We start from the raw sequence: 17832 nt of genomic DNA, 5'->3' as shown, positions 1-17832 counted from the left end.
TTCTCTCTTAGGTTCTGGTAGCTTTTTGGCCTATGGCAGCATAATTGCAGTCTTCACATGGTATTTTCCCTGTGTGCACATCTGGGTTCCAATTTCTTCTTTTTATAAGGACACCAGTCATACTGGATGAAGGGTCTACCCCTACTTCAGGATGACCACGTCCTAACTAATAATATCTGCAACGATCGTATTTCGAAATAAAGTCACCATCTGAGATACTGGGGGTTTGGACTTCAACATACGAATTTGGGGGTGGGGAACACAATTCAACTCATAAAATGGTGTACTAGATCAGTTCATTTTGTAATCCACTGAACCAATATTTAACATCTCAAGGACTGCCAATTAGTGTTTCATGCTATATCATATTTGTTTCCCTGATTAATATGGAAAATAGAAATAAACTGTTGCATTTCAGATAATGATTATATCTTTCTTCTGGATTGGCTTAAATTTTTTAAAAATGACATATATTGCACATTGTGTAAGTAGTTAAGAAATTACCCGTTAAGAACAGAACAAACTAATAATGGGAGGGAAATAACCAGATCTTACATGCCAACCAAGCTTGCCTGTGTCAGCTACTCCTGCGAGTATTCCTAGTCCCACGCAGTATGATGAGAAATAAGTGCATGTAAGCATGCCCTCGCACACATCATATATATGTCAGATCTGTGGTTTGAGAATCCCCAGACTATTTAAATTCTGACTAGGGAGAAGGAGCCAAATAACCCATGTATGTTTTACCTTTTTTGTAGTGGTGTGAAGCTATATTTGATTAGGAAGTGGCTAAGTAAAATTGTCCTTTTTGACTTCTACGATGCATTTCTCAGTATGCTTTTATTGTTAAATTGAAAAATAGTCTTTTTTGGATGTGTAAAATATACTTTTTTCCTTATTTACTGCTAAAATGAACAGATCTTATCAAACACTGACATTTTTTGTGCATTCCCCATTGCGTTTCTGTGTCTCTTAGATGTCTTTCAAACCAGAACAAGAATTTTTTTTCACTGACAATAAAAACAAAGAACATTTCAGTAAAGGAGAAACACCTCTTCTTAAAGAATGCTAAGGATGAAAAAATTGTCTATAGAACTAGGACTGTTAAATAGAATTCCTAGAAATTCTATAGAAACATTGAGGCACAAAACAGACATTTATAACATACAGTCTTATAAACAATGATCTACAAAAACATATTTTATTAATACCTACACTTTAACTGCTGTGAAGAATTAAGAAATTTAATTCCTTTCATCTTGCCTGCCCTGAAGGTTTTGTTGAATTCAGTAAATATAATTTTCTCCTTTCCATAAGAAATTCAGAAGGGCTCAAATATCTGTACATAGTGCAGGGACTCAAAGCATTTAATTGGGAGAGAATAAATGTATGTATTTGTGCCTTTAGTTCAGTCCTTATAAATTCTATGGTTCTCGTCCAGTCTAAGGTTTTGATATTACCAAAATATGCATAGTAGCCATTCCATCTGCTTTCATGTTTATTGCCCTGCCAGTATCTAACACGTTGCTTCTCAGGTACAAGACCAGTGATAAATTAGAATGTCATGGTTTTGAATGTCCCCATCCAGTTTCATTAAAGAATAACCAGAAGCCAAGATAAAACCATTTCAAGAAGAATAATACATATTTTATATCTCATCCATATTTTCATTTGGCACGGTCTATATATACAGTTAACACGCAATTTTCTGTAACTGTCGTCTTTTGAAATGAAGGAAAATAATTGAAGGATTTGTTTTTAAGGTAGATAGAAAAATTTATTTCTTTAAACCATCATAAAATTTGAATTTCCAAAATTTATTTTACCCTGTGATTTATATTTATAATGGCTATGTGACAACTTTTAAGAAATCCAATAATTTTTTCTCCTTGTCTTCATATTATTTCTTTGGAGGTAAGCATGGCTGGAAAACATTTAAGCTGAGAGAAAAAAAGGATCGGGGAATATATTTGTAGTTCATAAAGAGAATAAGAATAATTTGAAATGTAAACATTTTTTATGTTTCCTTTAGAAATTCCCCAATAACAATAGTCTCCATAAGCAGCGGCAGAACATAATGGTTAAGACTGGTGCCAGTCCACCTAGGCTTGAATCTGTCCTTTAAAGTGGGATGTTGAACAAGTTATTTAATCGCTCTGTGGATACTTCAATTTTGTTAACTGTACAATGGGGATAATGAAGTTACCTACCTGTAAGGATTAGATGAGACTTATCTACAAAGTGCTTAGAGTAGTAAACTGCTAGAATATAGTAGGTGTTCGGTAAATGTTACATATTATTACCACTGAATTCTATTATTTATAATACTAAATAGAGTAGTTAAATTGGTCAAGAAATTCAAATGATTTCTGCCTACAGAAACAAAAGGTATGGTCAATTTTCCATAATTTTTAGATTAGAGGTTTTCAAAAAGTAATGCAAATGTCAGAGAAGGATATACATAAAGGTAGTATTTCTTCTTTAAAAGGTGTTTGCATCAATTGAGCTTTTCTTCCTCAACAGAGACATGTAATGGGGTTAAGTAAATTAAAGGAGGAGAAGCAATCCTCAGAAACCATGCATTCTTTTCCAAGTTCACTATTATATTCTCTAGAGTTCTGCATTTGCTTTTGTTGGGCACCAGGGGCTGCTACTGAGCTACAAACTTGGCATCACTTTGGCACCTTTGAGAGCACTAATTTAAAGCAGAATCAGAAACACAGCTCCCCAGTTTTATATTGGTCCAAAGCTTGGTCTTCTCATATACCCCGGGGGCAACTTTGGCTTTCTAGTCTGCTTATAACTGACTCCTTCTCACTCTGGTTTCTACTCATTTGTGGTAGTGGCCACTGTGTTGGATGTGGTGGGGCTTAAAGATTTCTCCATGCTTTTGTGCAAACCCAACAATCCCATTAAAAAGTGTGTTTGTTATATTGATCCAAGGTTTTATTGGATTGTGGTGGGAAAACTGTTTGCTTCACTGCTGGAAGCTGGCTTAGAATTTGAACCACAGGCTCTTGTAAATGAATCAACACTTCAGGGTTGATATTTGGACAAAAGAAAAATATAATTGTGCTGATTTTTATGTATGGGAAATTATGATTATTTTATTTCTAATATATAATTTGTAAACTTATATAATTGATTTTTCATCCTGGCTGTACTATAGATTATATTCTGTAATGAAAAGTGTAGGACACATTTCGGTGTCTTCGGAAAGGGAGCAGTCATGCATTCTACACAGCCAGTTGATCAAAAGAAGTCAAGATTGTCAATTATTGCACAAGAATGCTCTTATCAGTTTTCTTACTTTTCCTAAACCTTCTAAAATGAGAACAATTCTAATATGGGTGCTAAAACATTTGCACATTGTATAGTGACCTTTTTTGCATATATATATAGAGAGAGACATAGTGAAACACGCACATGGCACAAAATGCAGAAGTACAATGGAGGAAAACAGTGAAAAGCAAGCTTTCCTCCTGCTGCTACTCTCAGGGCTCTAGCCATCAAGTTAGCAATAATAATTATCTTTGTGATCCTTCAGAGATTTTTCTATGCAAACTTATTATTGACTATTAGTCAGTTTTTGACTCTTCAGTGCTCTGAAGTGGTTCTAAGTGCCAAAAAAAATCATCATAATTAATACATCAGATATGAGTATAAAGAGGGGGTGGTCCTTAAACAGTGTGGCAAATGTATCTATACCATATTTTTGCAGATATAAACAAATGCTTCCCTTTATTATTTGAGGCAGGGAGAAAACGTAAGTCTAGAAGCAGATATTAGAATTAGGGAAAGTTAGTGGTTAACTATGCTTCTGATTTTTGGGATGATACATCAATCCAGGAGGCAGAAATCCCCAATCCTGTGAAGAAATGATTTATATATGTATTTTTTTAGAATTTATTTTAGTTTTGAGACAGAGTCTTGCTCCATCGCCCAGGCTGGAGTGCAGTGGCGCAATCTCAGCTCACTGCAACCTCTGCCTCCCGGGTTCAAGCGATTCTCTTGCCTCAGCCTCCCAGGTAGCATGGGACTACCACGATGGGCTGAGTTTTGTAATTTTAGTAGTGATAGGGTTTGCCATGTTGGCCAGACTGGTCTTGAACTCCTCACCTTGTGATCCACCCACCTCAGCCTCCCAATATATATGTAATATTTATAAGCAAATTAATTACATCTCTTCTATTCAGGGGTCTAGCCAGGGATATGTGAATTACTGATAATGCATACTTCATGCCTCAAAATTATTTTTCTTCTATATCTAAAACCCACAATTAGTTATAAATTGTTGGAAGTAATAAAAGAACAATATGGAAAATTATGAAAATAGAAAATTCAAAGTCTGTGGGTAGAAGGTGACAAGGAAAAATATTTCCTAAGATATAAAAACTAAATTGAAAAGAATCACAGAAAGATTAGTAGACAAAATTATTTTAGATTAACAGGGGAGAAGAAAGTATCTAAAGATATTTATCATAAAGAAACAAGTCCCCCAAATCCTTAACAAACTTTGGGATGAAAAAATTGACACAAATGTTGACACACTTAAAAAACCACAGCATGGTATGAAATAAAGAACATGCACATACAACATTTCTTAGAGCTTGCCTTCAATTTTTTTTTTTTTTTTTTTTTTTTAATCAGGAGCATAGTATTATATAAAACATGCGGCCACTTTCTGAAGTTCCAGATAATTCAAGAGATGAAAGAGAAAATTAGGAAGACTTTAAATTTGATCTTGATAATTCAAGAGCTATTCTTTGGGGCGAAATTGGAGTCAAAGTATTTTTGGATGAGAACAAAAAGTCAAAGAGGGGTAAAAACATCAGAATACTGTTCCCAGTGATAGAGTCACGTAGAAGGAATGGGTGCTCGGAGAGACCTTATGCTCTCTTCAGAGAGAAAGGCCAGTCCTCAGCCAGAAATAACTAGAGCCATCACTGACAATAAAGTAGCTGGAATTTTGCACCAATAATCATAATCACTTTCCTGAGGGGAAGTATAAGAAACACAGGGACACAGGTGAAAATCACACCTACAGAGAATACATGATTGTGATTAGAAAAAGGCTTAGATTCTAAGAATGGCTGGAGAAACTGAAGAAACCTAAACATTTTCACAATTCCATGGGCTTTCTGTAATTGCTGGAGAAACCTGAGGTGCTGGTTGTTCTTGTTCTGCCTTCCCCACTCATGGATCAAATCTCCCTCACATACAAATTACGTAAACCTGCAGAGAAGTAGAGAAACACCCTCTCCAGAGGTTGAGTGCATGCAATGCTGAATCCGTTTAAGAGATGAAGAGGGCCGGGTGCGGTGGCTCACGTCTGTAATCCCAGCACTTTGGTTGGGAGGCCGAGGCGGGTGGATCAGCTGAGGTCAGGGATTCGAGATCAGCCTGTCCAACATGATGAAACCCCATCTCTACTAAAAATACAAAATTAGCTGTGCATGGTGGCACATGCCTGTAATCCCAGCTACTTGGGAGACTGAGGCAGGAGAATTGCTTGAACCCAGGAGGCAGAGGTTGAAGTGAGCTGAGATCATGTCATTGCCCTCCAGCCTGGACAACAAGAGTGAAACTCTGTCTCAAAAAAAAAAAAAAAAAAAGGACTAAAGAGGTTCACATCCATTACTTTCAGTTTAACCGAAACGTGACTGTGCCTTGATTTAAAATGACACTCCTAAAACTAGTCATGATTTCCCTTATTAAAATGGTATGTTTACAATCACTATTATAATAGTTTGATTAATATTAATAGTCATATTACCATAATTATAAAATTATAATATTAATAGTAATATTGTAATTACAATCACCACAAACTCTAAAGTGATATCATTACTTTTTAATTACATCTAGATAATCAGAACATTTTAAAACTAGTGCAGTTATAACTTTCAAATAATTCTTTCAAGAAAAGATGGAATGGCCGTCATTTATGGATAGAATATCTAATTTTAGAAGGCTAATTTAAATAAGCCCCAGAAATTTACCCATTCAATGGAGAGATAAAACCCAGTACTCTGGGAACAAGATCATAAAATTAAGCCCTTCTTACCCTGCTCAAAAAAGATAAATATCTGGGTAGATACACAAATTGCAGTCTCTGTGAACCCACACAAAAATAAGCAGGGCATAGGCATTGGGGTGGTTTCAGAGTGGGGCATTATTCACAGGAAAACAGTGAGATTCACTAGGGAGGACATAATTCTTCTGACAGTGACAGGGTCTCATTCACAGAACCAGGACTGATGGTGCATGCACAGTCAGCGTGCCAAGCAGCACAGGACCTGGATGCGGGTCCCTAATGGTGAACTGAGATCATTGCCGAGGACACTCGGTGATCACATAAGGGACACTCTGTTTGCTCTCTGGGAGATGCAGTTCATTTGCACTAATTGCAGGCTTGGGGGCCTGGAGAAGGCAGCTCTGTGTATACATACTGTATTCTCTTTGTTGGCGAAGGTAGCTCTCATGGGGCCCTGTTCCTCCTGGCATTGTGTGTGTGTGTGTGTGTGTGTGTGTGTGTGTATTAACAGAGAGATTTAAATGCTTTTAAAATATATGTGCATTTCTAATTCTTTGCACTAGGCTTACTAATAGCTCGTGAGGGGAAGCTACAAGATAATAGTGAATTACTTTCCGGAAAACTTTAGCAGATAACTCATGAAATAAAAGAAATCCAAGAAAGCTTAACCTAATTACTCTGGTTTACAGGATCTTGCTTTCCTAAAGGAGAGTTCAATCTTTCAAAAAATCCAGTCGACTTATCTATTAATCATCTATCTATCTTTGGTATTGCCAAAGCTAGGGAGGCCGGCTAATTCTCATCTCTAAGAGTATGTATTTTAAAATGCACTTCTGTATACTTTTTTTTAGTTATACAACTTTTGAAGGAATATAGGATCAGGGATATATCCTTCAAACTTAGGAAACACTGCATATTGAATATACTGAATAGTGTAAAATGAGCATGAAAGGAATGTAATCATGTTGATACTGTAAAACTGACATCCTCTAGAGATTAGACAAGATTGACTAAAAAAATACATTTACTACGTACTTGAAATATTTAAAGATATATGCTAATTGCTGAACTGGTAAACAGAAAAGTAAAAGAAGTCCTTGTTTGGACAGACGCGGTGGCTGATGCCTGTAATCCCAGCACTTTGGGAGGCCGAGGCGGACAGATCACCTGAGGTCAGGAGTTCAAGACCAGCATGACCAACATGGAGAAACCCCATCTCTACAAAAAATGCAAAATTAGCTGGGCATGATGGTGGGCGCCTGTAATGCCAGCTACTTGGGCGGCTGAGGCAGGAGAATCGCTTGAACCCAGGAGGCAGAGGTTTCAGTGACCCGAGATCACGCCATTGGACTCCAGCCTGGGCAACAAGAGTGAAACTCTGTCTCAAAAAAAAAACAAAAACAAAAACAAAAAAGTCCTTGTTCTAATAATGTTTACAATATATATATATATGGGGATACCAGACATGCACATTATGAAAAGTTTTCAACAAGTACCAGGCTAATACCTTCCAAATACATGAAAAGTGCAAATTGTATTACTGTCATTCAGAGATGATCAGCTTTTACTCTTCACTGTGAAAAGTCAACAAGGGATTCCCAGGAAATAAGAAACATTTTTAATGGATTTTGAATACAGAAAGAGAATTCAAATGTGGGAATGGCCAGACCACACAGGTGAAAATGTTTTGAGTGTGTCGTGTGGATGAGAGAAGGGAGTTTATGTATGGGATTAATGGGAGCCAATGCTAACAGAGATATTCTAGTCAAATGTAGGAGGACCTGAGTTGCTGCCTGAAGAATTTGAACCAATGGAAACAGAAGCTCATTCGAGTTTTGAGGACAGTTGCATGACCTGTTTTTGTTGTTGTTGTTTCTTGAGATAGGGTCTCACTCTGTTACCCAGGCTGGAGTGCAGAGGAACAATCATGGCTCCTTGCAGCCTCAAACTTCCTGGGCTCAAGTGATCCTTCCACCTAAGCCTCCCAAGTAGCTGGGACTACAGGTGTGTGCCACTATGTCTGGCTAATTTTTATATTTTTTGTAGACATAGGGTTTTGTCATGTTGCCCAGGCTCGTCTTGAATTCCTGACCTCATCTACCCACCCCAGCCCCACAAAGTGCTGGGATTACAAGTGTGAGTCATCGTGCCCTGCCATGACCTAGTTCTGGTTCAGGAATTTTTACCTATGGTGGAAAAAAAGGTAATTGGATCAGGAAGGATCCTCAAGGCATATAGATCAGTTAGGGAACTACAGTCCACACATGAGTTAATAAGGCAGTGCTCTAGGATGGTGCAGTGATATTTCGAAGGAAAGGACGGGAGCCAAAGGCCCTTTTGTGCCTAATAAACAATACCAAGACCGGGGAAAAGAAACATAAAGATAATTCTGAGGTATATGGGTGAAATGTAGAATTAGAGAAATCAGGTAAACGGCTTCGTGAATTGGTTTGCTTGTTCGTTGTGTGGCAAAGAGTTTAAGTGAAACGTATTGCATTTAAGTTGCAGAAGTAATGCTTAGGTGATGCTGTCCAGTGGGCATTAGTTAGAAATATACCTTAAACACAGCAGAGCAGGGAAGGATGCAGATAAATCTATAGAATTTGAAGCCATGGGGCTGATATCAACTCTAACAAGATAAACAGAAAGATGAAAATATCTAAATATAGGTGACGTTGATGTTAAGGTTTCCAGGGGATATAAATTTTAAATATCGGTTCAAAAACAATCTGTAAGCTGATGTAAGGATGCACCATACTTGTCTTTAAATCTAACATCACTGCTGTGAGTCTAGTAAATGACAAATACAATGGAATACAATGTAGACTAAATCCTCTAAGCTGCAGGATTGCAATTTACTTTGGAGAGGTCAGAAGTCCCTTTGTCCTTGGCATGGTTAACAGTTCTGGGAAATGTGTTGGAGAGCGGATGAGTTCAGGTATTACTAGATCCAAATCTCAACTCTGCCAGTAAATAAACTTTTACTTTAGTTAAGGACTTTAAACAAAATTTCAGTATTTCATTCATAAAATAAGTATAGAATTATTACGGGACTAGAGTTAATACATGTATTATATGCCCGGTCCATTGTTTGTATCCATTAGAGGAGAGTGGCCATTATTATTTATTTTTATTTTTCTAATTTTTTATTATTGACAAGGATAAAACTATATATCTAAGGATAGAATTGTATCGATTTCCATTACCAAGGCAAAGTACGACAGAGAGATGTTTCTGTCCTGACACTGAAAAATCATTATATGGTTTTCCTAGATGCCATGGGCTAACTCTATGTGTCTGGTCTAATTTTGAGCAGAAGGAAAGAACACTCAGTAAAATAAACATTCACATGTCATGTGAATTTTGATAACACTGATAATGTTAGCAGAACTGGATAACTTATATATCTAAAGGTGGTCATTGACTTTATATAGATAAGGTCTGGGAGAAAGAAAACTGCAGTTTAAGTATAATCTCTAGTTCAAAGGAGAAAAGATGAAAAAAAATAGGTATTAGATATAAACCGAGGAATCACAACCTTTACTTGATTAAAGTTTTGGTTAAGTATATATGAAGCCAAATATTGGTAGATTTGATGCTTATATATGCACAGAATTTTAAAAACTAGGAATTTTTTATACCCACAGAGGGATGTAAGTTCATTGTACATGAGTTCAAGAAATAAAAGCAATATGAAGTTTTTGGTAACTAGAAATTTATAATACCACTTTGAAAGATATACAGGTAAAATAGTGGTTATATTTCTATATATCACTAAGAAACATATTTATGCTTGTATTTTGTTATATAAGACTCAGGATAGCATGGCAGCCAGACATACGGGTTGTGGACCAAAATTTCCTATATATGAACTCCAGTTACTAGCCAAAGTATCTCAGTTTCCTAATCTGTAAAGTAGTACCTAGTTAATGGAAGAGTTAAGATAGTTAAATGAACTAATACCTATAATGAGGTTAGGCTGCTCCTAACACATGGTAAGCATTCAAAAGAAGGGAACTATTTCATTACTTATTACTATTATCAAAATTCCTTTGTAATGGAACAATATTACCTCAATATGCTTTTATATTCTCCAAATGTACCTTATTGATTATAATATTTATGCTCTGAATTGAAGTCTGATAAATTACTACTATAGTTAGTTGATATAGGACAGTATTAACTAAAATTTAAGTGACATGTTTTTCTCTCTCTTTTTTTGTTTGTTTGAGATGAGGTCTCACTTTGTTGCCCAGGCTGAAGTGCAGTGGCACCATCATGGCTCACTGCAACCTTGACCTCCTTGGGCTCAGGCGATTCTCCCACCTCAGCCTCCCAAGAACCTGGGACTACAGGTGTGTGCCACCATGCTTGGCTAATTTGTGTGTGTGTGTGTGTTTTGCAGAGATGGGGTTTCGCCATGTTGCCCAGGCTGGTCTCAAACTCCTATGAAATTGATCCACCTGCCTTGACCTCCCAAAGTGCTGGAATTATAGGCACGAGCCTCCACCCCTGGCCAGGAACATGTTTCTCAGTCTTCTTTGAAATCTCCTGTATCTGCTGAATGTGAAGAATGTGAAGAACACCAAAGCAGGGCAGAGACACTGTGCCAAAAAAAAAAAAAAACAAAAAAACAAACCAAAGTGATGAGGTTCAAAAGGTGAAGAGATGGAAAATGTGTATCAGAGGAGGTCAAAGAAATTCCTAAAGTCTCTACTCAATAAACATAAAGAAAAACAAAGACATTTCAAAGACCAGGATTGTCAAAGGACTTCTAATAATGGATGATGGACCATATTTTGGTTTAAGACTGTTCCGCTCATTTTTGAACAGTGGGTGAAGGGCTGCCTGATTTGTATATTTCTCGTCTCCCCACAACAGGAAAGAAAAGCATAGTATAAGGGCCACTTGTCCAGCAGGCTTATTTACAGAGCCACTGTTGGCAGCATCCATTGACTGTCTTAAAAACCTGGAGTTGGCTAACAGTTCTTCTCTACTATCATCATGCTGAGGATTCCAGAGACAGTCATATGGCTAGGGTTGATCAAGAAGAGTTCAGTTTTATCCAGTTTCTCTGGGGGTGATGAAGACCTCTTAACCATAAAAGCACATCATCTTTATGCTTAAGGTACGAATAGAAGGAATTTTTGCTTTCTAGATTCAGTAAGCCCCATAATTAAACAAGTTTCTGGTTTAAAAGTCTGTGGATCAAGAATGTTTCATTTTATTTGCCCTACACAGATAAGAAATGAAATAGGCATCAGTGATCCTGGTTTAGCAGGAATATACTTTTTACACTTTTAACCACAAGATGTTAAACAGTAAGAAATTTTGCAAATGTTATCTGACCCCAGCCTCTGCTTCTTTTTTGGTTACTGCTTCAACCCAGCTGAGTTGTTCGACTTCTCACATCAAAGATCAGCTAAGAAAACTATGTACTATCGATTTAATTCAAATGTAATTACATAATTAAAAGCAAATATTTTGACACAGATACTTCAGAATCAAAAAAGAGGAAGGTATCTAACTGGTTGAAAATTGCCACATCAATTCATAGGAGACAAGTTACATTACTTATAGTGATTTTTAGCATTTGTATCTAGAAATCAATGATGCTAGAGTCAGTGGATATATTTTAACTCACATATATTAATGGAGGAGGTTGCCCTCCTCTGAGTAATCAAGATAAAAGCACCTTAGGTTTTCTACCATGATTAGCACAGATTCAATTTTTGATCTCCTTATGTTCATATTATGTTCAATGAAGAACACTTTTATAGGCATTTTGAAAAAGGAAGATAAAAAGTAAGCTTATGAAGTTTTTCCTTGATAAAAGTAACAGCATGAAAATTCAAATACTGTATTAGTAGAGAAACAGTACAATAAACATGAAAATATAGACATCAAAGTAGTACTAAGAAATATCTTAAGAATAGTAGGTATGAAAGGTACACATGCTAACAGTTTTTTAAAAGCTTTAAACATGGACTTTAGATTTTTTCAATGCCCACTGCTATGCTACCATTAAAAAATAAAAAATAAAATGAAATTTTGGTAACTTACTCCAACAGGCTACCAAAATGCCATAGTTTTGTTGTTGTTTTGGTAATATTTATGAATAATTTTATTTTAAAAATCTATTTCTGATGCTCTATTAATAAGAATGAGAAAAATGCAAATCCATACCTTGCACAAGCACATTTTATATTTGTGTCTAATTCTTTTGAGACAGAGTCTCGCTCTGTTGCCCAGGCTGGAGTACAGTGGCATGATCTGGGCTCACCACAAGCTCCGCCTCCCAGATTCACGCCATTCTCCTGCCTCAGCCTCCCGAGTAGCTGGGATTAGAGGCGCCCGCCACCACGCCTGGCTAATATTTTTGTGTTTTTAGTAGAGACAGGATTTCACCGTGTTAGAAAGGATGGTCTCGATCTCCTGACTTTGTGATCCGCCCACCTTGGCCTCCCAAAGTGCTGGGATTACAGGCGTGAGCCACTGTGCCAGGCCTATTTGTGTCTAATTCTTTACATATGTGGTATAATGATCATAAATCAAAGGCACGGCTATTATTTTCCTTGTTCAAGGGTAGTGGCTTCACATTGTTAATGTATAAAGATATATTCTTCATGTTTCCAGATCAGGTGGTAAGGAAAAAGAAACAAATATATGGGCATTCTGTAGTTGTAGCGATTTTGAAAATTGTATTCATTGAAGTTGTAAACTAAATCACATGACATAACCTCTACTGACAGAACTGCAAGCATAGCAAGATTTCCAAGAATAGATTTTCTCTAATATTAACAAAGACCTCAAAAGTTTACACAACCATATATAAGACTCGTAATATCTTACAGAGGTTTCAATCATTCACTATATTGCTACTAATATTATATAATTGAAATAAAAAAGTAAAGTAGTTGGAAGAATATGACAAAAATTTTTTTGGTATATTCTTTCAACTACTTTAATCCCATGTCCTTTCCATTTGATATCATAATCTTCTCTTTTTGAAGATAATTATAATAATTTACATGTGAACACATAGATGTAAGAAATACATGTGTGTGTATATATATATCTTATTATGTATCTGTATATATATCTATGTGTACATATATATCTTAGATCTAAAACAGTAGATTTATGAACCCATAAAAAATGTAAATGACTAACCTGGTGTTACTACTACTCCATTTCCATTGACCACAGGCCTCTCTTCCTCTTCCTCCTCGGGAGGCTCTATACTGGCTTTCTCCATGTTGCTCACTGATTTATTCCTCTTCCTTTTTCCTTCAGCACTTGGAGTGGCTCCTGGAAGTATCTGGTCTGTTACATTTAACAATAATGGTGCTGGTTCTGCTGGCGGCTTTGGGGTACCGTAGTAATTGTCTGCAAACAATACCAAAACATTCTTGGAGTTAAATATTTCTTCTGTGTACATAATTTGTGAAGAATGGAAATTATATTAACAATCATATTAACACATCTTTATCCTATTTTATATGTACATACATAGACACATACATATATATATGGTTTTCTATCTATGTGTCTCCCTATATACATATTTGTTCCTTCTGTTGTATTGGACTTTAATGCTTAGACATATAGATCAATCTTCATTCTCATCTTTGTGCCAAACCAAAATATACTCTTATGTGTTATTCCCAAGTGGTACGTAATTTTAAAGTTATCCAAATTTTTATAACCAGACTTGATTATAATCTTTAAAAAAATAAGTATGTTAAGAGTACAGGTAATTTTTTTTGTAGTGGGGGCATCTCACACTATTCTGGAAAGGCAAAGCATGTTCTGCTATTCTGTAGCTTTCAAAGGATTATGGCTATTTCCTTGATGTGCACAGCATCCTGCCTAGAGCTGTATCCCTGTGCCAGTCTAGTGGTTCCCATGGCTGCTAACAGTGGGCCTGCTGCTCTATTCACTCTTCAGATTACCACAGCTTTTTTTTTTTTTGCCCACAGCTCCATTACCTGAGATATGGAATCATCTGTTTCACCCATCCATCTGCAGCACTTTTTTGAAAAGAGAATCATTCTTATTTATTCCCACATTAAAACCTAGCATATAATAATCATGGAATAAATGTTTATTAAGTGACCATCTTTATTATTTCATTTTATTGAGACAGAGTCTCGCTCTGTTGCCCAGACTGGAGGGCAATGGTGCAATCTTGGCTCACTGATACCTCCCGCCTCTTAGATTTGAGCAATTCTCACGCCTCAGCCTCCTGAGTAGCTCAGACTACAGGCATGTACCACCATGTCTGGCTGATTTTTGTATTTTTAGTAGAGATGGGGTTTTGCCATTTTGCCCAGGCTGATCTCAAACTCCTGACCTCAAGTGATCCACTTCCTCAGACACCCAAAGTGCTGGGATTACAGGCATGAGCCACTGCACCCAGCTGTGAACATCTTTGTATGTTCAAGGTAAAACACTTTATTTAAAATATCCCAAAATTTTGATTAGTAAAGAACAGAGGTAGTGTTTTTTTGAAATCAATCTTACAGCACCAACTTCGAACCTATATCAGTGTTTTCAGTTAATTGAGTAATTTATGCACTTATTTGCTCATTCATTCATTAAAATCTTTATTGGTACTAAGTTATGCACCCAGGCACTCCAGTATGTTTGAGAGAAAGAAGATGAATAGAATAGAATCCTTGTCTTCCAAGATGCTCAACAGTCTAGTAAGGGAGACCAAATCTGATGTCAAACAGAAAAGCATTATAACAGGAAATAGGAGTAAGCACTGCAATGGAGGAGATATACATAAGGAAGGAAGCACACCTCACTGCAAAGGCCACTAAACACATGTGGGAAAAAGGTGTGCTGTGAAAGGAACAACCGTTAACCAGAAGACATAGAATTTAGGCTTGGCTTTTCTATATAACTAAAAGCAAGTTACTTAACCTCTGTAAGGCTCAATTTCTTCATCTGTAAGTGGGGAAGAGCAATAATTGTTCTAATCACCTGTGTTCTGGGCTGCAAAAAACCACAACCTACTCAAGTTAAATGTGAGAGAGATGTGCTATATGAATATATAAGATGGCTAGTTGCGGGATATGTTCGTCTGTTCTCTCGCTGCTATACAGAATTGCCGGAAACTGGGTAATTTAGAAAGAAAAGAGGTTTAATTGACTCACATTTTCAGATGGCTGGGGTGGCCTCAGGAAACGTACAATCATGGCAAAAGGAGAAGCAAACCCCTTCTTCACAAGGCAGCAGGAGGGACAATGAACACAGTAGGAACTACCAAATACTTACAAAACTATCAGATCTCATGAGAACTCACTCACTATCGTGAGAACTCACTATCGTGAGAACAGGATGGGGGAAACTGCCCCCATGATTCAATTACCTCCACCTGGTCTCTCTCTTGACATGTGGGGATTATGGGGATTACAATTCAAGATGAGATTTTTGGTGGGACACAGCCAAGCCATGTCAAGAAGAAAGACCAACAAACCATGAGAAAAAATAGCAGAAACAAAGGTGTCTACTCCAGACACTTATGTTGCCTTTGATAGCCCTGAAGCTCCAGATGGTTCTACCGCCAAAGGGACAATGCACAGTGCAAACTGCCTCCATGAGAATGGGCTCCAAACTGTCCTCAGCTGCTCTGATTTGCTCATTTCTAGGGAAAATCCCAGGCAGGATCATCTCATTGGCTGAGCCTCCATCACATGAGAGCACTTGGGCTGCCAAGGAAATGGAAGAGATGTGCACTCTCCTTTGATTTCAGTAGAGGGACTGGGAGGTAGAACTCTACTGAGAGGTGAAGCGGGCTACGCTTCTGGGATGGGTGGGGACTTAAATAACTTTTCTGTCTAACTAAAGGACTGTAAATGCACCAATCAGCACTCTGTGTCTAGTTGAAGGTTTGTAAACGCACCAATCAGCACTCTGTAAAAACGGACCAATCAGCACTCTGTAAAATGGACCAATCAGTACTCTGTAAAAACGGACCAATCAGCTCTCTGTAAAATGAACCAATCAGCAGGATGGGGGTGGGGGGCGGCAAACAAGGGAATAAAAGTGGGCCACCGGAGCCACCAGCTGCAAGCTGGTCGGGAGCCTGGAAGCTTTGTATTTTCGCGTTTTGCAGTAAATCTTGCTGCTGCTCACTCTTTGGGTGGGCATTACTTTTATGAACTATAACACTCACTGGGAGGGTCCCTGGCTTCATTCTTGAAGTCAATAAGACCAAGAACCCCACCAGAAGGAACCAATTCTGGACACACTACCATCCACCCATTTTATCTTGGGGTCTCTCCAGGTAGAAAGGGCCTCACCCCGGTAGAAAGGGCCTTGGAATGCTGGCAGGTAGAAATGACAAATCTCCACTCCATTTGCCCTCTCACTGGGTTGTTGTGAAGATGAAGTAAGAATGTATGAGAAAGAGCTTCATAAAAAAACTAAAAATTGCAGTGGTTTTAACGGCAGTGTAAACTTCATGCTGGCATAAAGTGAGCAAATATTCTGAAGGCTAGCTGTGCCAATAATGCCATTGCTCATCACTATAGATACTCACAGTAAGAGAATAATGCAAGAAAAAAAATTAGGTTGTAAAGTGGTTCTTATCCACATACTATAAGTATACAACTTTTTTCTTTTACAGTCTGCAAAGTGGATAATAGACACTTTGCTAAATGTTACTATCTAATTTGATTTACAGCATTTAAAATGAATCAGACCTCTATATGTACCAGACAAATTCTGAGCAAACAAAAATGAATAGTTGCTCCCTAGAATCAATGAACTTTTATATTTCAGCATTCCTAAAGGCTAGCACAGCTTTAGTTGTGTTGCTATGTTGCTATGCTTTCTATAGGATCTCAACACATACTACTTATAAGCATAATGTAAAACTAACCTATGCATACTCAATAAATGATACATGATTTTAAAGTAGTATTCTAATATCTTTAATACCTTTAATATGTAGTACTAAGAAAAATGGTTCACACTTCAGTGGTTTTCTTTTCTCCTATTTGTCTTGTCAATTTTAAATTTCCCTGAAGTAAAAAAGCCTTTTATTAATTAGATATAAATGATTTTATGTGATTTGATTTAGCACAGGCTAAAATCAAATACTAAATAACAGATCCTGCTAAATTTATATTACCAATTACACCTATTGGTATATGATGTGACTAGAAATTATACAGCAATATTCTATTTCTATAAGTGTATTTATGAAATTACATCAGATTAAATTTTATATGTAAAAATACGAACCATTAGTTAAGACATGAAGATTATTGGCAATACTAGCAATATAAAGGAAACACATAAATAATCCATACTCTTACTACACTTGACAAATACAATTCATAGAGAATAAGCTACCCTAAGCCAACATTTTTATCTCATTGCATAATAACTAGGAAACCAGAAATACCTAGACCAATGGCTGAAGAATTAGCCAAGCAGTCAGGCAGCTACCTCATTGAACTGACTCCCTGATATAAATGCATTCAAATAAATGTATCAAGGATAAAATGTGCCTTTTAGGTAACATACCAGTATGTTTTCAGAAAAAAATAAATATCCTTACTGTTTCAAAATACAATTAGGAAAAATTGTTCCCTTAAAGATGAAGTGCTTATATGCATAGTGCCTGGATGTAGAAAATCTAAAATTAAAACAGACAAACAAAACCTCCACAAACCCACAACAGTATGGTGTAATGCATAAATCCTAGTGAGATAAACCTACTTTGAATCCTGTGTCCTCTAATCTGACTACCTCTTTACATCCCTAAATCAATTCAG

General features: G+C 36.9%; 1 protein-coding gene across 1 annotated transcript in view; it reads right to left on the bottom strand.

The window, feature by feature from the left end:
- Positions 1-17832, bottom strand: part of MAGI2 (membrane associated guanylate kinase, WW and PDZ domain containing 2) — a 765625-nt gene that overhangs the window by 492982 nt on the left and 254811 nt on the right. The window contains exon 3 of the mRNA XM_011985485.1: positions 13211-13426. Within this exon, the coding sequence (XP_011840875.1) occupies positions 13211-13426 (216 nt within the window). The remainder of the gene's footprint in view (positions 1-13210; positions 13427-17832) is intronic.

Source organism: Mandrillus leucophaeus, unplaced genomic scaffold (genome assembly GCF_000951045.1).
Source record: "Mandrillus leucophaeus isolate KB7577 unplaced genomic scaffold, Mleu.le_1.0 Scaffold284, whole genome shotgun sequence".
In the NCBI taxonomy this organism is placed as follows: domain Eukaryota; kingdom Metazoa; phylum Chordata; class Mammalia; order Primates; family Cercopithecidae; genus Mandrillus; species Mandrillus leucophaeus.
The sequence above is the reverse complement of the archived record's forward strand: the minus strand, read 5'-3'. Positions and strand labels throughout refer to the sequence as shown.